The sequence below is a fragment of the Anomaloglossus baeobatrachus genome (genome assembly GCF_048569485.1).
Source record: "Anomaloglossus baeobatrachus isolate aAnoBae1 chromosome 5 unlocalized genomic scaffold, aAnoBae1.hap1 SUPER_5_unloc_17, whole genome shotgun sequence".
Classification (NCBI taxonomy): domain Eukaryota; kingdom Metazoa; phylum Chordata; class Amphibia; order Anura; family Aromobatidae; genus Anomaloglossus; species Anomaloglossus baeobatrachus.
The window spans coordinates 32,613-56,964 of NW_027441792.1; the positions used below are offsets into that span (position 1 = coordinate 32,613).

At 48.8% G+C, this 24,352-nt stretch overlaps 1 protein-coding gene across 2 annotated transcripts; it reads left to right on the top strand.

The window, feature by feature from the left end:
- Positions 1 to 256: 256 nt before the first annotated feature.
- On the top strand, positions 257 to 17,105 carry LOC142258900 (uncharacterized). Of its 2 annotated transcripts, none has more exons than XM_075331459.1 (9): positions 257 to 400; positions 530 to 709; positions 791 to 914; positions 998 to 1,095; positions 11,964 to 12,113; positions 12,243 to 12,422; positions 12,504 to 12,627; positions 12,711 to 12,824; positions 14,566 to 17,105. In XM_075331459.1, the coding sequence occupies exons 1-9, from the start codon at positions 323 to 325 to the stop codon at positions 16,155 to 16,157; spliced, it is 2,640 nt and encodes an 879-aa protein (XP_075187574.1). In that variant the 5' UTR covers positions 257 to 322; the 3' UTR covers positions 16,158 to 17,105. The 2 variants fall into 2 exon arrangements, with proteins under 2 accessions (XP_075187574.1, XP_075187575.1); XM_075331460.1 differs by having other exon boundaries at positions 14,569 to 17,105.
- Positions 17,106 to 24,352: the final 7,247 nt, after the last annotated feature.

Consider the following 24,352-nt stretch of genomic DNA (forward strand, 5'->3'; position numbering starts at 1 on the left):
CATCTCTAGAAGTAAATAAAAATCAGACTTTTGTAAACAAAACATAAAAAAATCGGTTTCTGTCTCCATTTTCCAACATTGGAGTTGAGTGACGACTTGTTTTTTGCTTGATGAACTGACGTTTTCATTGATACCATTTTAGGTGCAACTTCATTTCATGTTGAAATTTTTTTCTACTGCCCAAATGATATCGTCCCTTCATTATTATCTCGATTAATGTTACATATCGGCTCATCTTCTCCCCATTCAGGTCCTTATACTATTGTATCCTCTCAGTGGTTTTATTCTATATAAGAGAATTCTCCTGATTGCCCCGTGAAGGATGGATATGGACAGGGACAAGATGGCGGAGAGGATATTACACCTCACCCTAGAGATCCTCTTCCGGCTTACTGGAAAGGTGAGAGATTCTGATGACGTCACATTACATCATTCTTATCTATGGGAATAACAGATGGACAGAACAGGAGAGGTGAGGACTCTGGAAATGTCTGGAGTGAGATTTATTACTGTGTCTCTCCATAACCAGGATTACACAGTAGTGAAGAAGACCTCTAGTGAGCGCTGTCAGGCCCCTGTGTCTGAGGGATGGGGGAGACCCCTGAGCCCAATCACAGGGCCTCCACCTCACCCCCCGATACATGAGGACATCAATGACCAGAAGATCCTAGAACTCACCTACAAGATGATTGAGCTGCTGACTGGAGAGGTGACACTGCTGGGAATGCTGGGACATTATACAGTAACGCTATGAAGGGATCGGGGGTGACGGTATCATTATATGTGTCAGGTTCCTATAAGGTGTCAGGATGTCACCGTCTATTTCTCCATGGAGGAGTGGGAGTATTTAGAAGGACACAAAAATCTGTACAAGGACGTCATGATGGAGGTTCCCAAGCCCCTCACATCACCAGGTAATAGACAGGACTAAATACACACGGCCTATAATTATCTGTATGTAAGGAATGAATTCAGTCCCTGTATGTGTCTCCTCCAGTTCTATCCAGTAAGAGGACAACACCAGAGAGATGTCCCCGTCCTCTTCTCCCACAGGACTGTAAACAAGAAGATCCCGATGTTCCTCAGGATCATCAGGTAGATGGAGAGAAGGTGCCATGAAATTTCCCTATGATGTGTAGACGGCTGTGAAGGTCTTGTGCTCAGTCTTGTTTTATCCACCAGTATTATGTTTTATACTTGTGTAATGAGAGTGTTGGAGATGGCAGTGTAACACCCCGGGGTCGAGGGGTTTTCGCCCGACATGTCGCCCAAGTCGAGGGTGCAGATCCTCTGCGTCGTCACGGGCCAGCCTTGCCCAGTTTTGTGACCCCGAGACGTACAGGAAGGGAGGGAAGACGATGGATGGGATGGTAGGACTGAGTGAGAGTGCGGTAAAGACGGTGAGGAAAGTCTTTTTAGATTGTGATGCCACCTGTAGTAAGCAACCATGGATGGGCCGTCGCTACGGGTGCTGCTCTCCGGGGCTGATGGTGAAGGTCGCAGCTGGGATAGTGTCACTCCCAACAGGCGGAGCGGGGTTATCCCTGGGAGTATGACTGAGAACGGACAGGGGTGGTGGTGGTCCACGTTGGCGCCACACCTTTTTAAAGGAGGGGCAGAGACAGGGGCTGCGGTTCCAGGTCTTTTACTGACTGGTTGTTCAGGCACTGCCCCAGAGTACCGTTCTCTGCCATGGACTCCAGCCAATACCGATCCGGTGTGTGTCAGTCTATGATCCTTTTCTCCTTTGATGCACTAAGTATTGGATCGCCTTGGCGTGAAGCACTTGGGGCTCCCAGTGTCAGTAAAGTGTCCCGTTCTGTATTCTGATAGCGCAGTTCCGATGTGGGGCTGGTCCAAGACCTCAGCCCCGGATCCTATATGCTGTTTGGCTAAAGACTCGATGGGGTAGGTCCGGTGACTCTTCTAGCCGTTCCCGCAACCCTTGCAGAGTTGATATATTTCACGTTGTCTATCTGCTCTAGGATTCTGTACCCTGACAGCACCGGTCCTGTGGAAGCAGCTGCCTGCTTCTCCCCATCGACCGTGTTCAAACGCCTTGGCCCACAGCGCTGCCTCGTGGCACGTCCGCTTAGCTCCGTGTCAAGAGCTGTTCTCTCCTTTGTAGTTGTGTTGTGTGTTCCAAGCTGTTGCCCCCAGCCGCTGCCACCGGCTGGTTCACTACTCTCACTAGGTCAACCTGCTCTTCCCACTGTGTGCTCCTGACTCCCTGTGGTGGTTGCTTCTCCCTGACCCTGGGTCCAGCTCCAGTGGATCGGGGAGCCTCTGGTGCGGTGGCATCCTGTTAACCCAACCTCTGTAGTAACCCCCTACTGTGACCCGATTCTGGCCCGGTCCCCATTGGGTAGGGCAACCCACTGTAACTGTGTGTGTGTGTGTTGGTGGAACCGATACCGACCCTGCTTGGACCCGGTATAAGTACTACACTCTAATTGAGGTGCAGTACCCTGTGGCACCTGAAGGGGCGCCACAGCAGGATTAGAGCTGATCATAGATGTGACATCTCCATCTGTGTGTGACTTTTGGATCACATTTATCCCATTCTCTACACTGAACACTTACATCAGGGTTTTGACACCAGGTTATCAGACAGAGAGAGGTGGCCCCTATCCCATGGGTCAGAAGGTCACCACGCAAGCCAGCACTAGTGCTAGGGTTAAGCGGACCCTTGTGTCTTTCTTGGCTTACCATCCTGTGTTGTCTCAGCTGTTCTGATTTTTGTACTCCCCTGGTATAAGTTCTCACCACTTTACCTCAGTAGTTGCCAGGGATAACTTGCTTTTCCATGGTGCTGGCATGGAGGTTAGAGCCATGGAAAGAGAAATTGCTTTGAATTTGATCCTGGAGATTGCTGCCTGGAAGTTTTCTTTGGTGTCTTCCTATTGTCAGAAATGACTCAAGATCTAGGGAAATATATATTGTTCAGTATAACAAAAATATTTCTTTCCCATAACAAATATTTATTAAATATAAAACCAATAAGTGGTAATCACACTATGGTAAGAGAAATGCAAATAGTGAAAATTAATTTGTCCCAGTAAATGGGTTAGAATATCAATTCCTTGTCCCTGAATATCAGGGACAAGGTAAGATAGTGCAAAATATAACAAACTGATACAATGCAAAGTAGAGGCACTGTAACTTATACAAGGAAAAGGACAATCCTATATCCCAGAGCAGGACTTAACTTGCTGACTGTAAGATGAAGCCATTGCAATACAATTTATACAGAGTATAGAGCTGCATAAATAGGTATAATAAATATATAGTCCATTGTTCCTCCGAAGATCATATATTACAGATGTCACGTATCCAGGTTATTCCGTTTGTAAACAGTGGCCATCTAAGATGAATGAGGTATGTCTCCGCCTCAACGCGTTTCCCCAAGTGAATGCTTCATCAGGAGGCTACAAAGACAAGTGCAGTCTATCAGAGACCATACAGCCATATTGCATGATGTACATAGTCAGGGCTGTATTTTTCCTCCGTGCTGCCCTAGGCACTTTAAGTGGTCGCGCCCCTTAGTGACAACGTAACACTGAGTTTTCGCACACGACATCTGTTTAAGGCAGATCTACTCTGTAAAACACTTGAAAAAGTATCAATGAGAAACGAAGGGCACTAACCCCCCCAATGGGGATCACCACGGGCACATCAAAACATAGCATGAGTATAAAATATTCCCACCACACCGTCCCCACTTATATACTGTGACTGTGACACTGCCCCTAATAAACTACACACTGCCCTCCCTTATAAATTATACCCACCACACCTTCCTCAATTATGAAATATGATCTGCACATTGTCCTCACATCATGCTGCCCCCTCCTCACAATGTCCCATGCATGCTGCCCCCTCCTCACAATGTCCCATGCATGCTGCCCCCTCCTCACAATGTCCCATGCATACTGCCCCCTCCTCACAATGTCCCATGCTTGCTTCCCCCTCCTCACAATGTCCCATGCATGCTGCCCCCTCCTCACAATGTCCCATGCATGCTGCCCCCTCCTCACAATGTCCCATGCATGCTGCCCCCTCCTCACAATGTCCCATGCATGCTGCCCCCTCCTCACAGTGTCCCATGCATGCTGCCCCCTCCTCACAATGTCCCATGCATTCTGCCCCCTCCTCACAGTGTCCCATGCATGCTGCTCCCTCCTCACAATGTCCCATGCATGCTGCTCCCTCCTCACAATGTCCCATGCATGCTGTCCCCCCTCACAATGGCCCATGCATGCTGCTCCCTCCTCACAGTTTCCCATGCATGCTGTTCCCTCCTCACAATGTCCCATGCATGCTGCCCCTCTCCATGAGCTCCTAATGCTGCCTTCCTCTTTTTCATAATGACACCTCCATGCTGCCCCATTCATCTTACTAAGACCACCACACTAACGCTTATGCTGAGACACCCCTCCCACACACACACACACACACACACACACACACACACACTACCCCACTCTTGATATTGACTCCCCTACATTGCTCCACTCCATACTGAGCCCACACATGCTGCCCCTTCTCCATAATGAGCTCCCAATGCTGCCCCCCTCTCATTCTGAGTCCTTACACTCCCCCGCCATCGATTTTGTCATTGCACTATCCCTCAACCCTTGTCCTCTGTCTCTAGGATTGGCCCCTCTCTCCCATTCCCCCAGCAGCAGCCACTCTCCCCCGCCTTCACCAGCAGCCTCTCCCCCAGCATCAGCCTCTCTCCCCCCAGCCCCCCCAGCATCAACCTCTCTCCCCCCCAGCGTCCCCCAGCTTCAGCTTCTCCCCCCAGCCTCCCCCAGCATCAGCCTCTCTCCCCTAGCTTCCCTCAGCATCAGCCTCTCTCCCCCAGCTTCCCCCAGCATCAGCCTCTCTCCCCCAGCTTCCCCCAGCATCAGCCTCTCTGCCCCCAGCATCAGCCTCTCTGCCCCCAGCATCAGCCTCTCTGCCCCCAGCATCAGCCTCACTCCTCCCAGCCTCCCCCAGCATCAGCCCCCCCAGCATCAGCCTCCACCCTCCCAGCCTCCCCCAGCATCAGCCTCCCCCCCTCCCAGCCTCCCCCCTTACAGCCTCTCCCAGTATCAGCCTCCCCCAGCATCAACCTCTCTCCCCCCAGCGTCCCCCAGCTTCAGCCTCTCTCACCCCAGCGTCCCCCAGCTTCAGCCTCTCTCCCCCCAGCATCAGCCTCTCTCCCCCAGCTTCCCCCAGCATCAGCCTCTCTCCCCCAGCTTCCCCCAGCATCAGCCTCTCTGCCCCCAGCATCAGCCTCTCTGCCCCCAGCATCAGCCTCTCTTCTCCCAGCCTCCCTCAGCATCAGCCTCACTCCTCCCAGCCTCCCCCAGCATCAGCCTCCACCCTCCCAGCCTCCCCCAGCATCAGCCTCCCCCCTCCCAGCCTCCCCCCTCACAGCCTCTCCCAGTATCAGCCTCCCCCAGCATCAGCCTCTCTCCTCCCAGCCTCCCCCAGCATCAGCCTCTCTCCTCCCAGCCTCCCCCAGCATCAGCCTCTCTCCTCCCAGCCTCCCCCAGCATCAGCCTCTCTCCTCCCAGCCTCCCCCAGCATCAGCCTCCCTCAGCATCAGCCTCTCTCCTCCCAGCCTCCCCCAGCATCAGCCTCTCTTCTCCCAGCCTCCCCCAGCATCAGCCTCTCTCCTCCCAGCCTCCCCCAGCATCAGCCTCCCCCAGCATCAGCCTCTCTCCTCCCAGCCTCCCCCAGCATCAGCCTCCCTCAGCATCAGCCTCTCTCCTCCCAGCCTCCCCCAGCATCAGCCTCCCCCAGCATCAGCCTCCCCCTCCCAGCCTCCCCCAGCATCAGCCTCTCTCCTCCCAGCCTCCCCCAGCATCAGCCTCCCTCAGCATCAGCCTCCCTTCTCCCAGCCTCCCTCAGCATCAGCCTCTCTCCTCCCAGCCTCCCCCCTCCCAGCCTCCCCCAGCATCAGCCTCCCCCAGCACCAGCCTCTCTCCTCCCAAACCTCCCAGCATCAGCCTCCCCCAGCATCAGCCTCTCTCCTCCCAGCTTCCCCCTCTCTCCTCCCAGTCTCCCCCAGCATCAGCCTCCCTCAGCATCAGCCTCTCTCCTCCCAGCCTCCCCCAGCATCAGTCTCCCCCAGCATCAGCCTCCCCCAGCATCAGCCTCTCTCCTCCCAGCCTCCCCCAGCATCAGCCTCTCTCATCCCAGCCTCCCCCAGCATCAGCCTCTCTCCTCCCAGCCTCCCCCAGCATCAGCCTCCACCCTCCCAGCCTCCCCCTCCCAGCCTCCCACCTCACAGCCTCTCCCAGTATCAGCCTCCCCCAGCATCAGCCTCTCTCCTCCCAGCCTCCCCCAGCATCAGCCTCCCCCAGCATCAGCCTCTCTTCTCCCAGCCTCCCCCAGCATCAGCCTCTCTCCTCCCAGCCTCCCCCAGCATCAGCCTCCCCCAGCATCAGCCTCTCTCCTCCCAGCCTCCCCCAGCATCAGCCTCACTCAGCATCAGCCTCTCTCCTCCCAGCCTCCCCCAGCATCAGCCTCCCCCTCCCAGCCTCCCCCAGCATCAGCCTCCCTCAGCATCAGCCTCCCTCCTCCCAGCCTCCCCCAGCATCAGCCTCTCTCCTCCTAGCCTCCCCCTCCCAGCCTCCCCCAGCACCAGCCTCTCTCCTCCCAGTCTCCCCCAGCATCAGCCTCTCTGCTCCCAAACTCTCCCAGCATCAGCCTCCCCCAGCATCAGCCTCTCTCCTCCCAGCCTCCCCCAGCATCAGCCTCCCCCAGCATCAGCCTCTCTTCTCCCATCCTCCCCCAGCATCAGCCTCTCTCCTCCCAGCCTCCCCCAGCATCAGCCTCCCCCAGCATCAGCCTCTCTCCTCCCAGCCTCCCCCAGCATCAGCCTCCCTCAGCATCAGCCTCTCTCCTCCCAGCCTCCCCCAGCATCAGCCTCCCCCTCCCAGCCTCCCCCAGCATCAGCCTCTCTCCTCCCAGCCTCCCCCAGCATCAGCCTCCCTTCTCCCAGCCTCCCTCAGCATCAGCCTCTCTCCTCCCAGCCTCCCTCAGCATCAGCCTCCCTCCTCCCAGCCTCCCCCAGCATTAGCCTCCCCCAGCACCAGCCTCTCTCCTCCCAGCCTCCCCCAGCATCAGCCTCCCTCAGCATCAGCCTCTCTCCTCCCAGCTTCCCCCTCTCTCCTCCCAGCCTCTCCCAGCATCAGCCTCCCCCAGCATCAGCCTCTCTCCTCCCAGCTTCCCCCTCTCTCCTCCCAGCCTCCCCCAGCATCAGCCTCCCTCAGCATCAGCCTCTCTCCTCCCAGCCTCCCCCAGCATCAGCCTCCCCCAGCATCAGCCTCCCCCAGCATCAGCCTCTCTCCTCCCAGCCTCCCCCAGCATCAGCCTCTCTCATCCCAGCCTCCCCCAGCATCAGCCTCTCTCCTCCCAGCCTCCCCCAGCATCAGCCTCCCCCCTCCCAGCCTCCCCCCTCCCAGCCTCCCCCCTCCCAGCCTCCCCCATCCCAGCCTCCCCCAGCACCAGCCTCTCTCCTCCCAGCCTCCCCCAGCATCAGCCTCTCTCCTCCCAGCCTCCCCCAGCATCAGCCTCCCCCAGCATCAGCCTCTCTTCTCCCAGCCTCCCCCAGCATCAGCCTCTCTCCTCCCAGCCTCCCCCAGCATCAGCCTCCCCCTCCCAGCCTCCCCCAGCATCAGCCTCCCCCAGCATCAGCCTCCCCCAGCATCAGCCTCTCTCCTCCCAGCCTCCCCCAGCATCAGCCTCCCTCAGCATCAGCCTCTCTCCTTCCAGCCTCCCCCAGCATCAGCCTCCCCCTCCCAGCCTCCCCCAGCATCAGCCTCCCTCAGCATCAGCCTCCCTCCTCCCAGCCTCCCCCAGCATCAGCCTCTCTCCTCCCAGCCTCCCCCTCCCAGCCTCCCCCAGCACCAGCCTCTCTCCTCCCAGTCTCCCCCAGCATCAGCCTCTCTGCTCCCAAACTCTCCCAGCATCAGCCTCCCCCAGCATCAGCCTCTCTCCTCCCAGCTTCCCCCTCTCTCCTCCCAGCCTCCCCCAGCATCAGCCTCCCCCAGCATCAGCCTCCCCCAGCATCAGCCTCCCCCAGCATCAGCCTCTCTCCTCCCAGCCTCCCCCAGCATCAGCCGCTCTCATCCCAGCCTCCCCCAGCATCAGCCTCTCTCCTCCCAGCCTCCCCCAGCATCAGCCTCCCCCAGCATCAGCCTCCACCCTCCCAGCCTCCCCCAGCATCAGCCTCCCCCCTCCCAGCCTCTCCCAGTATCAGCCTCCCCCAGCATCAGCCTCTTTCCTCCCAGCCTCCCCCAGCATCAGCCTCCCCCAGCATCAGCCTCTCTTCTCCCAGCGTCCCCCAGCATCAGCCTCTCTCCTCCCAGCCTCCCCCAGCATCAGCCTCCCCCAGCATCAGCCTCCCCCAGCATCAGCCTCTCTCCTCCCAGCCTCCCCCAGCATCAGCCTCACCCTCCCAGCCTCCCCCAGCATCAGCCTCTCTCCTCCCAGCCTCCCCCAGCATCAGCCTCCCTCAGCATCAGCCTCACTCCTCCCAGCCTCCCCCAGCATCAGCCTCTCTCCTCCCAGCCTCCCCCATCCCAGCCTCCCCCAGCACCAGCCTCTCTCCTCCCAGCCTCCCCCAGCATCAGCCTCTCTCCTCCCAAACTCTCCCAGCATCAGCCTCCCCCAGCATCAGCCTCTCTCCTCCCAGCTTCCCCCTCTCTCCTCCCAGCCTCCCCCAGCATCAGCCTCCCTCAGCATCAGCCTCTCTCCTCCCAGCCTCCCCCAGCATCAGCCTCCCCCAGCATCAGCCTCTTTCCTCCCAGCCTCCCCCAGCATCAGCCTCTCTCCTCCCAGCCTCCCCCAGCATCAGCCTCTCTCCTCCCAGCCTCCCCCAGCATCAGCCTCCCTCAGCATCAGCCTCCCTCCTCCCAGCCTCCCCCAGCGTCAGCCTCCCCCCATCCCAGCCTTCCACAACATCAGCCTCCCCCCTCCCAGCCTCCCCTAGCATCATACTCTCTCCTCCCAGCCTCCCCCAGTATCAGCTTCTCTTCCCCCAAGTCTCCCCCAGTATCAGCCTCTCTCCTCCCACCCCATACGCCGATCTCCAGTCTGCATTAGAGACACCCCCACGCTCCTTATGAATCTTCAGCTCTGCGAGCACTTACCTGCTCCAGGGCCCGCCATCATCTTCCTGGCTCATGTGAGTATCCTCTTCTGACACCGGCTTCCATCGCGGCGTCCTCTGCGGCGTCCTGCTGTGAGCTCTGCATGTGAAATCCACACAGCATTGGACGCAGCACAGAGGAAGGAGCTGATTGGCGTGCCTGTGATCCCGGAAGTTCCGGGGTCAATCAGCTCTCTGTGCCCGGCTGCCGCAGTTTGTCTGCATTTGCGTCTTAATTGACGCGGATACAAATAAATAAAGGTGCGCCTCTCCCCCCTCCCCCCTCCGAAAATACAGCGGATTTAACGAATGTGTAAAAAAAAAAATTTTTTTTTTTACTGCTAGAAGGTGCCGCCCCCTGCATCCTGCCTGCCACCCTAGGCACGGGACCACGGGTGCCTAATGGTAAATACGGCCCTGCACATAGTATATACAAAAATTCCCCAAAACACTGTGACCATATACCATAAAGCAACTGACAAAGCAGTGATAATATGTACTTGCCAATTAAAGATGCTCGATAGATGCATATCCATAGTACAGTCCCATATATAAGATCAGCGGTGGTGCAGAGAATCCTGGTAGTATGATCCACAGCAGTCTATAGGAGTGTAATGGAGGTGCATCCCAGATCAGCCTTAAATAGCCCGCCGTTCCTGAACACAGCTGTAGCGGGTAAAGTAATAATCTAATTAACCCCATTGTTGCATAGTGTCCAAGCAGAGAAGAAAAAAAAAACGTATACAACACTAGGTGGCTGAGATAGGAATTAAAATACCGAACGGCGCATGTGCGGACCTCACGTTCACCGCAGATAGAACAAACTCATAGCGGTCATGTGATACAGCAACATGCGGTTCATGCTGGAACGCGGAAGTCAGCGCTAGAGCAGAGGGTTCAGAAATAAAGTACCAAAGCCACCAGTGATATGATAGTTCTCTGTCAGCAGCCATATTGATATCCATTCCCAAATAGTTAAGGGGTGCTTCACACACAGCGAGATCGCTGCTGAGTCACGTTTTTTGTGACGCACCAGTGACCTCATTAGCGATCTCGCTGTGTGTGACACTGAGCAGCGATCTGGCCCCTGCTGTGAGATTGCTGCTCGTTACACACAGCCCTGGTTCATTTTTTTTATTGTTGCTCTCCCGCTGTGATGCACACATCGCTGTGTGTGACAGCGAGAGAGCGACGAAATGAAGCGAGCAGGGAGCAGGAGCCGGCATCTGGCAGGTGCGGTAAGCTGTAACCATGGTAAACATCGGGTAACCAAGGTGGTTACCCGATATTTACCTTCGTTACCAGCCTCCGCCACTCTCACGCTGCCTGTGCTGCCGGCTCCTGCTCTCTGCACATGCAGCTGCAGGACACATCGGGTTAATTAACCCGATGTGTACTGTAGCTAGGAGAGCAGGGAGCCAGCGCTAAGCAGTGTGCGCGGCTCCCTGCTCTCTGCACATGTAGCGACGTTATGATCGCTGCTGCGTCGCTGTGTTTGACAGCTATGCAGCGATCATAACAGCGACATACAAGGTCGCTGTTACGTCACAGAAAATGGTGACGTAACAGCGACGTCGTTGTCGCTATGTGTGAACCCAGCCTAAAGCCACTTTACACACAGAGAGAAATCTTTGGCAGATCTGTGGTTGCAGTGAAATCATGGACATATTGTTCCATTTGTACACAGCCACAAACCTGGCACTGATTGTCCACAATTTCACTGCAACCACAGATCTGCCAAAGATTTATCTCTGTGTATAAAGTGGCCTTTATGCGCATATTCTAGCACATAGGAACATATAACAATAGGGCTACAAGCCACGAATACACAAAACCAGCAATAAATCAAAGACAAACTCCACCTAACGATCGTAAAAAGATGATGTCTGCAGTTCACAATGGAACATAGGGTTAATGCAGGCGTAGAACTCAGCTGGAAACTAGAATATGGAACATTAGCGGCCATTACATTAAATACACAGAGGTCAAATACACCTAAATATCAATAGGATTCATACATGGAGCAAAATCATTTTATAGAATATTACCCATTTAGCAACCACATGAATAACCCAGGATAAAGTGTATACAGTATCTTCCTATTGATCATCTCCCTTTTTTATTCATTCCTTTTTCCATGCCCCTTTTTTACCACTTGTTGTTTGGGAATGCAGTTTCTTTTTCCTTTGTCTGTCGTTTTCCTTTTGTGTCATTATCATAAAGCAGGACTAGTGTTCCTCCTGCCCTGCTCACTAGACACGGATGTGATTAGGGTAAGACAGGGATAGACACGTGATTGCAGCACAAGAGGAAAAAACCTGTCTTGGGACATCGGGAGCTCAGGGTTGCTCAGAGTAAGTGACATGGTTTATCCTTCCTGTTCTTCCCTAGAGGCAGTGGCTCCCACCCCATCTTTCTCATGATACACCGCTCAGCCTCTTGGTGGAACACAACAACCAGGGACTGCCCTGTATTGGTAACTGGTGCCTACTGTCAGCAAAGTCCAACCTCAGAGGCTCTGGTGATGACTGAGTAGGCACTTAATCATGCCCCTCCGGATAAGCCTGGTTCAGGGTGCAGTGAGGCTACGTCTCTTCTCCTCAACCTATTAGCATGACAGGCTTACATGTAATTCTTCAAATGACATGATTCATATGAAACCCCCAAAGGATCCATTCACTGTAATGAAGCAGCAGAATTACTCTGGACTCCTCATGGCAGCGCGGCAATCATCCCTATCTAGTGACCGGTTATCTCCAGTAATTGTATTATTACACCGTATTCTTTATGATGTTACATTGTCATCTTCTTTCAGATCCCTACAATATCGGATCCTCTCAGTGGAGATCTTCTATATAAGAGAATTCTCCTGATTGCCCCATCAAGGATGGATATGGCCAGGGACAAGATGGCGGAGAGGATATTACACCTCACCCTAGAGATCCTCTTCCGGCTTACTGGAGAGGTGAGAGATTCTGATGACGTCACATTACATCATTCTTATCTATGGGAATAACAGATGGACAGAACTGGAGAGGTGAGGACTCTGGAAATGTCTGCAGTGAGATTTATTACTGTGTCTCTCCATAACCAGGATTACACAGTAGTGAAGAAGACCTCTAGTGAGCACTGTCAGGCCCCTGTGTCTGAGGGATGGGGAAGACGCCTGAGCCCAATCACGGGGCCTCCACCTCACCCCCCGATACATGAGGACATCAATGACCAGAAGATCCTAGAACTCACCTACAAGATGATTGAGCTGCTGACTGGAGAGGTGACACTGCTGGGAACGCTGGGACATTATACAGTAACGCTATGAAGGGATCGGGGGTGACGGTATCATTGTATGTGTCAGGTTCCTATAAGGTGTCAGGACGTCACCGTCTATTTCTCCATGGAGGAGTGGGAGTATTTAGAAGGACACAAAGATCTGTACAAGGACGTCATGATGGAGGTTCCCCAGCCCCTCACATCACCAGGTAATAGACAGGACTAAATACACATGGCCTATAATTATCTGTATGTAAGGAATGAATTCAGTCCCTGTATGTGTCTCCTCCAGGTCTATCCAGTAAGAGGACAATACCAGAGAGATGTCCCCGTCCTCTTCTCTCACAGGACTGTAAACAAGAAGATCCCGATGTTCCTCAGGATGTGTCTCCTCCAGCTCTATCCAGTAAGAGATATCTACTCATGTACTTTCTGCACTAATTTTGTTTACATTTTTAGACTTTCTGCTCTGGGTTTTTTCAGCTGTATTTTCTTTGCTTCTTCTGCTGTTTGCTTCTAGTGCCTTCTCTATGTTGTTATGAAGGCAACTTAAAGACCTGCAGAGGGTTCATGAATACCCGGTTTACCTGAAAATAAGACCTACACTGAAAATAGTATGATTTTATGGGATTTTTGGAGATTGTTTGAATTATAAACCCTACTCCAAAAATAAGCCCTAGTTACAGTCAGGGCCAGCGTTGGGAAGAGTCAAATTCACAGTTTCTCAGGGACCCCAGTCTCTTAGGGACCCCATATGTTGTATTCTAAGGTTGATTGTTTAAGGACCTTTGATGACTGCAAAGTAATTTGACATGATGTAACCAAAGGCCTCTTAATTACAGAAGTCTAAATGAACTGAACAGACAACAGGCTGGCATACAAGACTGGCATTAGGGGAAAGGATGTGGAGACTGAGCAGTTTCATAGGGCCCCAATTCTCCTAGCGGCCCCAGTATTTGTATGCCAGTTATAGGACTGCTTTTGGACATTTTTGACAATGTCTTTGATCACATGCTGTAGAGTATCGTTCGCTCCCCTTCTGTATATGCTGGCTGGACTATTTCATTAATGCCAGCTATAGTTTACCTATACTGGTCTGGTGAGGTGTTGTTATCCAGACTTTCGGGTGGTTGTTGTGCATTATTGCTGTGAGCTGTTGTGGTGTTAACTCTTGTTGTCTTTTTGTTGCCACGTTCCTCCTCTTGCTTTTCTCCTTAGTCTGTCACTGTTTATTTCTGTGAGTTTGCAATTTATCCCATCTGTCTTAATCTGTATTTCCATCATACTCCTGCCCCTTTCTTCCCCGGGGGATAACAGATTAGATCTGATCAGGAAAATAGTAAGGCACGGGACTCCGGCATCTCCATCTTCAGGGGTAATCCAGAGGTTAGGAATAGCTTAGGGTGCCCTAGGAATGGGAGATCCGAATTAACGAAGATGTAACTCTTAAGCGGGCTTTGCACGCTGCGATCTCGCTAGCGAGATCACTAGCATGCGTGCCCGCTCCCATCGCTTGTGCGACACGGGCATATCGCTGCCCGTCGCGCACAAAATAGCGCACGCCCGTCACACATACCTGCATAGCGGCGTCGCTGTGACCGGCGTACCGCCTCCTTTCTGAGGGGGCAGTTCGTTCGACGTCACAGCAACGTCACTAAGCGGCCGCCCAATCAAAGCGGAGGGGCGGAGATGAGCGGGACGAACATCCCGCCCACCTCTTTCCTTCCTCATTGCTGGCGGGACGCAGGTAAGGTGAGGTTCCTCATTCCTGCGGTGTCACACGTAGCGATGTGTACTGCCGCATGAACGACGAAATACATTGACAAAGTATCAGCAACGATAATTGGGAATAGGGGGAAATGTCACCGATGAGCGATTTTGAACGTTTTTGCGACGTTTCAAAATCGCTCATAGAAGTCACACACAACAAGATCGCTACAGCGGCCGGATGTGCATCACAAATTCCGTGACCCCAACGAGATCGCTGTAGTGAAATCGTAGCGTGTAAAGCCTCCTTTAGATGTCAAAATTAGACAACAGATTCAGAACACATTTGTTCCTAATTTAATTTCTGATGTTATGGTTTAAAAAAAATGTATTTTCAAGATAATATCATTATAAAATAATAACATTGTGTTTATTTTTAGCAGATGACTCTATTGGGAGTTCAGATGGAAATCTGATATCTTCAGAATTTATAACAGATGATGAAAGTATCACACATGATACATATGAAGAGCATGCTGTTGTTCCAGATATACCTCCAGTCCTTTCTCGGAAAGTTTTAACAACTGATCTTTTCAAACAAGTCCAAAATTCAGATTTTTCACAGAATTGTAAGCAAAATATAAGTTACAGAAGGGATGTGGAACATGAAACCGCTCCCACAAGGGAGAAACCATTTTCATGTTCAGAATGTGGGAAATGTTTTATTCGGAAATCAAAATTTGTTGTGCATCAAAGATCTCACACAGGGGAGAAGCCATTTTCATGTTTAGAGTGTGGGAAATGTTTTAATCATAAATCAAATCTTGTTAGACATCAGACAAATCACACAGGGGTGAAGCCATTTTTGTGTTCAGAGTGTGGGAAATGTTTTAATTGGAAATCAGAATTTGTTGGGCATCAAAGATCTCACACAGGGGAGAAGCCATTTTCATGTTCAGAGTGTGGGAAATGTTTTAATCATAGATCACATCTTGTTGTGCATCAAAGATCTCACACAGGGGAGAAGCCATTTTCATGTTCAGAGTGTGGGAAATGTTTTATTCAGAAATCACTCCTTGTTACACATCAGAAAATTCACACAGGGGAGAAGTCATTTTCATGTTCAGAGTGTGGGAAATGTTTTATTCGAAAATCAGAACTTGTTGGGCATCAAAGGTCTCACACAGGGGAGAAGCCATTTTCATGTTCAGAGTGTGGGAAATGTTTTATTCGGAAATCACATCTTGTTGGGCATCAAAGATCTCACACAGGGGAGAAGCCATTTTCATGTTCAGAGTGTGGGAAATGTTTTAATCATAAATCAAATCTTGTTAGACATCAGACAAATCACACAGGGGTGAAGCCATTTTTGTGTTCAGAGTGTGGGAAATGTTTTAATTGGAAATCAGAATTTGTTGGGCATCAAAGATCTCACACAGGGGAGAAGCCATTTTCATGTTCAGAGTGTGGGAAATGTTTTAATCATAGATCACATCTTGTTGTGCATCAAAGATCTCACACAGGGGAGAAGCCATATTCATGTTCAGAGTGTGGGAAATGTTTTATTCAGAAATCACTCCTTGTTACACATCAGAAAATTCACACAGGGGAGAAGTCATTTTCATGTTCAGAGTGTGGGAAATGTTTTATTCGAAAACAAGAACTTGTTGGGCATCAAAGGTCTCACATTGGGGAGAAGCTATATTCATGTTCAGAGTGTGGGAAATGTTTTATTCGGAAATCACATCTTGTTGGGCATCAAAGGTCTCACACAGGGGAGAAGCCATTTTCATGTTCCGAATGTGGGAAATGTTTTATTCAGAGATCACATCTTGTGACACATAAAAAAATTCACACAGGGGAGAAGCCATTTTCATGTTCCGAATGTGGGAAATGTTTTATTCAGAGATCACATCTTGTGTCACATCAAAAAATTCACACACGGGAGAAGCCATTTTCATGCCCAGAATGTGGTAAATGTTTTAATATGAAATCACATCTTGTTTACCATCAAAAAAATCACACAAAATAAAGTATTTTTATGTTCTGAAGGTGAAAAATGTACCGTATTTTTCGCTTTATAAGACGCACTTTTGTTCCCCCAAATTTTGGGGGAAAGTAGGGGGTGCGTCTTATGAGCCGAATATACGGGGGGTATATATATATATATATATATATATATACATATATATATATATATATATATATATATATATATATATATATATATATATATATATATTACACTGCAGGGTCCGCTCTGGAGCGCTGCTGGGGGCAGGTGAACGCTGCGGGCGGCAGTGTTAGATCTCCTGCTCCCGCTCATATAATATGCACAGCCGCTGTCCATCACCGTAATGCTGAAACCGCACCGCAGTGACGGGCTGGGGGAGCGGTGTATATTATATGAGCCTGCAACCCCCTGTGTTAGATATGGCCCCCATGCTGCTGCTCATCCTAAAATAAAAAGCTTTACTTACCCCCTCCAGCGTTTCTCCCCGATGTCCCTGCTTCCACTGTGATCAGGCACTCAGCGATGATCTCACTCTGCTGTGCCGATCACATGACCAGCATCAAGAACCAGGAAGTGGAGGAACAGAAGCACGGAGGGAGACAGGAGGGAGATCAGCGCTGGAGGAGGTAAGGAAAGAGTGTTTTATTTTACTATGGGTAGCAGCATGGGGGCGATATCTAACACAGGGGAACGTGTGCAATCCATAGGGGGCCATAGGCAGCACAGGGGAACGTATGCAATCCATAGGGGGCCATAGGCAGCAAAGGGGAATGTGTGCAATCCATAGGGGGCCATAGGCAGCACAGGGGACTGTGTGCAATCCATAGGGGGCCATTGGCAGCACAGGAGAACGTATGCAATCCATAGGGGGCCATAGGCAGCACAGGGGAACGTATGCAATCCACAGGGGGCCATAGGTAGCACAGGGGAATGTGTGCAATCCATAGGGGTTCATAGGTAGCACAGGGGAATGAAAAATTCTTCAGCTCACCTGTTGCCCGGACTGCTGGACCTTGCGGGTGCCTAGGATCCGTCGGTGAGTCCCAACCGGTTAGTGGATGAAGGAAATAGGGAAAATGATCCGGCACTGATTCTCCTTTTAAGATAAAATCTCCAAAGTCTTTATTAGAAATATTGCTTTTGACGGAGGCTAAATGGATTTTGAAGCTGAATACAAGATACCCAGGTGGCTTTAATTATTGCTCCGATTTGCGATTCATTTTTTAAATCGGTAGACATAGGAGAACATCCATCCCATTTTCTGATATTTAGCAGGGTGCTCTCATGCCCATGTGTGTGGATTCACTCATTATCATTTGACATAATATATGTGTGCCTGTCATAGAAGTTATAATTCAGGGATTAATACAGCATGTGCTCCCTTACTCGATTTTTATATGTGCCTCTCCCCTCTCCCCCCCCCCTTTTTTTTTTTTTCCCCCATATAATCAATGTGTACATACATCCTTATGGTCTTTTTTGCCATCAAGAAAAAAGGCACATATTGATTATACCAAGCATATTTTTTGGAGGAGTTACCTCCATATATGTGACACACAGGTACTGTTGGCAACTTCAGAATATATATAAAAAAACATACAATTTAAATTTTTTTTTCTCCCATATAATCAATGTGTACATACACCCTTATGGTCTTTTTTGCCATCAAGAAAAAAGGCACATATTGATTATACCAGGCATATTTTTTGGAGGAGTTACCTCCATATATTTGACACACAGGTACTGCTGGCAATTTCAGAATATATATAAAAAAACATACAAAAAAAGAATTATTTTTTTTTTCCCATCTCTGCTATTCCTACACACATGGACTTGTGTTTACAGCTTCACTCTAATCCTAAGCCAGCTCCTTAAACTCAATTATTATTATCATTGATAGGAGAATGAATGCTTTGGGGGTTACCATCTATCACTTATTATTTATCATTCACCATGGATTATAACCATTTATTGCGGTGTTTGATTTGATTTGTTTTGTTTTGTCTTGTTCTATCTGCATACATGGTGATGTCCACCTGTTTTCTCATGCAATTACAACCTCTCGCCCCTCCCCTCCGCCCATTCCGGGGGCTAGTCTATTTTAGTAACGTTCTGTTATACATGGAATACTTATGATTAAGGACTCTAGTTGTTTTTATGGTGTAGCCCGAAACGCGTAAAGTTTCCATGTAAAGATTCCTACTCGGCCTTCACGATGTTTTTAATATTTCTAATAAAGACTTTGGAGATTTTATCTTAAAAGGAGAATCAGTGCCGGATCATTTTCCCTATTTCCTTCATCCACTAACCGGTTGGGACTCACCGACGGATCCTAGGCACCCGCAAGGTCCAGCAGTCCGGGCAACAGGTGAGCTGAAGAATTTTTCTTTCCTTCATCTGATTTGGTTTACTGGCTCCCTCTTTTTTCGTGCTCCCTGTTGCCCTTAGAGTGACTGCGGTAAAATATACATACACAGGTTGATTTTTACCATTCCTGAATTGCGGAGCTATATATATTGTAGCGATTCTTCCATCAAATATTTATTCGTGGAGGCCTTTGAGTGATACGCAATTTTTTCATCTATCATAACGTTATAGTAAATTCCATATACATATTTTCATTCACCAATAGGACACTTTGGGTTTTCTTGACAATGAGGAGCGAAAGAAAAGACTTGAGGACGTTTTTTCTGAACAAACCGCATCACGCCGTACGCAGGCTAATAACCCACTTGGTGAACAAACATATACCTTTTGGGATTTGGAGAAACTGTCTTTTCAGCGACTCAAAACATGGTGGGATTCGATGACCCTTAATAAATATATCGAGAAAAATATGATCCCTAGGGGTCTGAGGATCAAAAAATCCCCCACCCATATTTTTTCTGAGCAGTTTATGGAGGATTGGAACTTGGTGCTTTCTACTTGCTCATTAAAGCTGATGGGTCTGTTTATCGCAGAGGAACAAAAACGCATTGAGGGATTGGATACTGAAATCAAAAAAATACACACTTATTTAGTGGAGAATTACGATCCATCTGATTTCGACAAACTTAATATGAGGCTCAAGAGCACCATCGAAAAAGTGGAGTCAGATATTATGGACCTTAAACAAAACAAATATCGCAGGGACATTAAAGACTATGAGCTAAAACAAATATATACCTGGCATGCCTCCACCAAAGCGAAATCCATCCTCAAAAAACGCGACCAGCAACCGCAAAGTGGGAGGACAGTGTATTTTACTTCCACTGACAATGACTCAGCTGATGGCAGCACTAGTTCTTATAAGTCTGGTAGTAGGGGGATTCACACTCCACACCCCTCAAAAAACTTACCAACAAGAAATATAGATCACGTAGGGGCGGCAGAAAACACAGGCGGGGGAGAAAGGAGATATTTTCTCCGCTCCAGGAAACGCCGGTACTGGAGGAACTAACACATCATGGTTCTTTGGAGATCCCAGTACTTAATTTGTCTGCCTGCATATTAAATCCAGCCCAGATTGATATCCTCCAGAAAGGCCTTAATTTTGCCCCTAATAACAGGGCTGACCTTTTCCAGACTCTAAGGGATGTAAATAGGTTTGTGAGGAATCTCACAATAAAAAGACATTTTTCTAACACTGATGCAGATAATAATGACAGTCCTAATCCATCTGATCCTCCGACCATCGATTCTACCCATGTCCCATTGTCCTGGGATTTGAGAGAACAGATTGCTGTCACGCACTTACAGGAATTGAGCAACACCTGTACAAGTATATCTGAACCTTCCCCTTTTGTCACCAAGAACCCGAGTTTTTATCCTGTTGCTTCCAGGGTTCCTGTGATGGACACGTTCCAGGACCTTATTGAATCGGAGGTCAGGAAAATACTTCTGGAGAAACCCCGGACTCAGGATAATTTGTCACCTTCCGAGAGAAAAGCACTTAAGGACCTGAAAAACAATAATCATATTGTTGTCCGGGGTGCTGACAAAGGGGGGTCAGTGGTTGTGCTAGACAGCAAATTGTATGAAAGGGAAATTAATACCATTTTGAGTGATAACTCCACTTATAGAAAACTACCTGGTGATCCTACGTCGGATGTTTCCTCTAAACTGCGGGTTCTCTTGTTGCAAGGTTTCCAATGTGGAGTGTTTAATGCAAAGGTTCATGAATATCTCTTTGTTGACTCCCCTGTATGTCCCATTTTTCAAGGCCTTCCCAAGGTCCATAAAGGCACTTTTCCTCCCCCATTGAGGCCCATAGTAGCTAGCACAGGGTCTTTGACCAGCAATTTGAGTGACTGGCTGGATCATTATATTCAACCCCTTATGAAGCGTACTGTTGGTCACATTAGGGATACGAAGAGTCTATTACAGGACTTGGAAAAGATGTCTTGGACAAGCGGTTCCTTCTGGATAATGAGTGATGTTGTCTCATTATACCCTAGCATACCGCATAAGGAAGCCTTGCAAGCTTTATATTTCCACCTGAACAAATATAGCTTATTTGATGACATCCTCAAGGAATTCATTTTGATGACAACGGGGTTTTTGCTGACCCACAATTTTTTTCAGTTTAATGGTACATTTTATCTCCAGACAGCCGGTTGTCCCATGGGGGCGAGTTTTTCATGTGCATTGGCTAATATTTACATGGCCTACTGGGAGGAGCAGTACATCCACATAAGTGATAATCCATTGTTGCATACCATTATATGGTATGCAAGATATATTGATGATCAAGTTTTGATATGTCAGACAGGAGATTTTGGGACCTCCCAGGAGGCCATGGAAGCCGTTAATGCATATTTTAATAGCAACTCTCTTAATTTGAAGTTCACGTTGAATTTATATATGAACTCAGCCCCCTTTTTGGATATTCTGCTATCTGGAGACCCCTTGACTGGCTTGATTCATTCTGTTTTGTATAGAAAGCCCATTTGTGGCAATACCTCTCTCCATGCGAGTAGCTGTCACATGCCCCACACCCTACAGAATCTACCTGTGGGTGAACTCTTGCGAGCGAAACGTTTATGTTCATCTGAGGCTTCTTATCGTGGTGAGGCTAACCGCATTAGAGAGAGACTTAGTAGGAGAGGATACCCCGACCGTACCCTGAATAGGGCCTCTTCTATTGTTGCGAACAGGACCAGAGCTAATATGTTGAAGGATCGCCCTGTTTCCTCATTAACTATGAACAGTGTTACTTTTTCAACACCTTTCAGTACTGATTTTTTTTCAAATCAAACAGATTATTCGGCGATTTATTCCCCTCTTACGCCAGGACCCCACATTGGATGTAGTCCTGCAGTCGGGGGTCAACATAGTAGCCAAGCGAGCCCGTACCATTGGGAACCTCGTAGCACCCAGTATGTTTACCTCCAGGAAATCTAACAGAACCTGGCTTAGCGTTTCTGGTTCTTATAAGTGTGGATCCAGCCGATGTGGCCTTTGCAGATTTATGCACAATACTAAATCCCTATCAGGGGATAATGGGGAGAACTTTGAAATCCGTTCGTTTATTAATTGTGCTTCCACACATGTGGTTTATTTGGCATCGTGCACATTATGTTACAAGGGCTATGTCGGCTGCACTTCCAGAGCGCTTAGGACCAGAATCTCTGAACATGTCCGCATACCTTCGACGGCTCATGACAGAACCTCCCTGAGCTATGTTGCATTGGTGAAAAAACGCTCCTTATCTGGTCTGACTAGACATTATATTGAATGCCATTCAGCGGATTTTTCGTCCTTAGTAGTCACAGGTATAGAGTATGTTCCCAGACCCCCTCGTGGGGGGGACTGGTTCCAAGCTTTGCTTTTGACGGAGGCTAAATGAATTTTGAATCCCTTTCCCCCCCATATAATCAATGTGTACATACATCCTTATGGTCTTTTTTGCCATCAAGAAAAAAGGCACATATTGATTATACCAGGCATATTTTTTGGAGGAGTTACCTCCATATATTTGACACACAGGTACTGCTGGCAATTTCAGAATATATATAAAAAAAACATACAAAAAAAATTTTTTTTTTTTCCCATCTCTGCTATTCCTACACACATGGACTTGTGTTTACAGCTTCACTCTAATCCTAAGCCAGCTCCTTAAACTCAATTATTATTATCATTGATAGGAGAATGAATGCTTTGGGGGTTACCATCTATCACTTATTTATTATTCACCATGGGTTATAACCATTTATTGCGGTGTTTGATTTGATTTGTTTTGTTTTGTCTTGTTCTATCTGCATACATGGTGATGTCCACCTGTTTTCTCATGCAATTACAACCTCTCGCCCCTCCCCTCCGCCCATTCCGGGGGCCAGTCTATTTTAGTAACGTTCTGTTATACATGGAATACTTATGATTAAGGACTCTAGTTGTTTTTACGGTGTAGTCCGAAACGCGTAAAGTTTCCATGTAAAGATTCATACTCGGCCTTCACGATGTTTTTAATATTTCTAATAAAGACTTTGGAGATTTTTTCTTAAAAGGAGAATCTGTGCCGGATCATTTTCCCTATTTCCTTCAGCACAGGGGAATGTGTGCAATCCATAGGGGGCCATAGGCAGCACAGGGGAACGTGTGCAATCCATAGGGGGCCATAGGCAGCACAGGGGAACGTGTGCAATCCATAGGGGACCATAGGCAGCACAGGGGAACGTATGCAATCCATAGGGGGCCATAGGCAGCACAGGGGAATGTGTGCAATCCATAGGGGGCCATAAGCAGCGCAGGGGAACGTGTGCAATCCATAGGGGGCCATAGGCAGCGCAGGGGAACGTGTGCAATCCATAGGGGGCCATAGGCAGCACAGGGGAACGTGTGCAATCCATATGGGGCCATAGGCAGCACAGGGGAACGTGTGCCAGCACAAGGGGGCTATATTCAATATAAGGGGGCCATATCCAGATTAAGGGGGCTAATTTTAGGATGGGGGGCTATGAGGGACATATACCCTATATGATTTGTTAGACGGACACTGGCATTATAAGATGGACTCCATTTAACATTAAAAAAAAAAATAAATCTCTTTTCCTTCATCAAATTGGGGGGTGCATCTTATAATCAGGTATGTCTTATAAAGCGAAAAATACGGTAATTCTCAGAAATCAGATCTTATTAAACATGTAAAGAAGCCGCACAGGGAAGGAACATTTTTCATGTTGTGAATAATTTAAGTGTTTAACTGGTAAATCAAGTCTTGTCGACCATGAGAAAACGTACATAGTAGAGGAGCCGTTCTTGCGTTTGAAATTTGGCAAATGTTTTTATCATTAATCAGGTCCTGTTGTCAGATGAGTCACATGGGAGAAGGCATCATGATGTATCGTGAGTCAAAGGGTTTTATCCAAAAATCAATTGCTCAAGTAAGAATTGGTCAGGGAAAGCACCATTTTATTTCTTTTTAAACTTACTGTATTATTATGAACATAAAATACACCTTGGTTTTAGAGGAGGAAAATAGGAAAAATATTTGAAGCAAAAAGTGTAGTCTTGATGCACTGTTATGGGGGGATCTGCTGCTGCTGCTGTCTTTGATCCTAGCAAGTGAATTCAGTATGTAAGCGGCACATCACATGACGTCACTGCCATGCACCTGCTGTTACACACAGACATTAGCTGTCAGAATATTCACTGCCCCCCACACCCAAGATTATGGGCTTGTGAAGCAGTGAATATTCATTCTCTATTAGTAGACACACGTGATCATCCAGCCGCAGCAGTAAGTTGGCAGCTGGGTGATCATGTGTGCCCGTTATTAAAGAGAAGGAATAGTCACTGCTCCCCACACCCATAATTTCTCCCACTCCTCAATGGCAGCTTCAGTGCCTAGAAGTAGATGGCATTGTGGGAGTGAGCAGCAGTGAATATTCACTTTCGCTATTAGCGGGCACATTGTTAGCCCTGGTGCTGGTTCCTGCCTCCTGTGACCCACTCCTCCTCTGCCACCCCTCCAGCACAGTCAGGAGCACATGGACTATGAGACAACCCACCCCTCTTCCTACACATTTTTTTGGGGGGGAATGTGTCTTACAGTCTGAAAAATACAATAATTGGTTAATAAATGGTAAAAGTAAAAAAGTACAATAGTCAAAATCACATATCATAAAAGGGCACAAATAATTGTGAATCTGTCTGACCGTTTCAGGCACCACCCTCTTTCACTAAACTCTTCTGACAATTTTAGAAGTGTCCCTAATGTCCCCAAAAGGAACTTC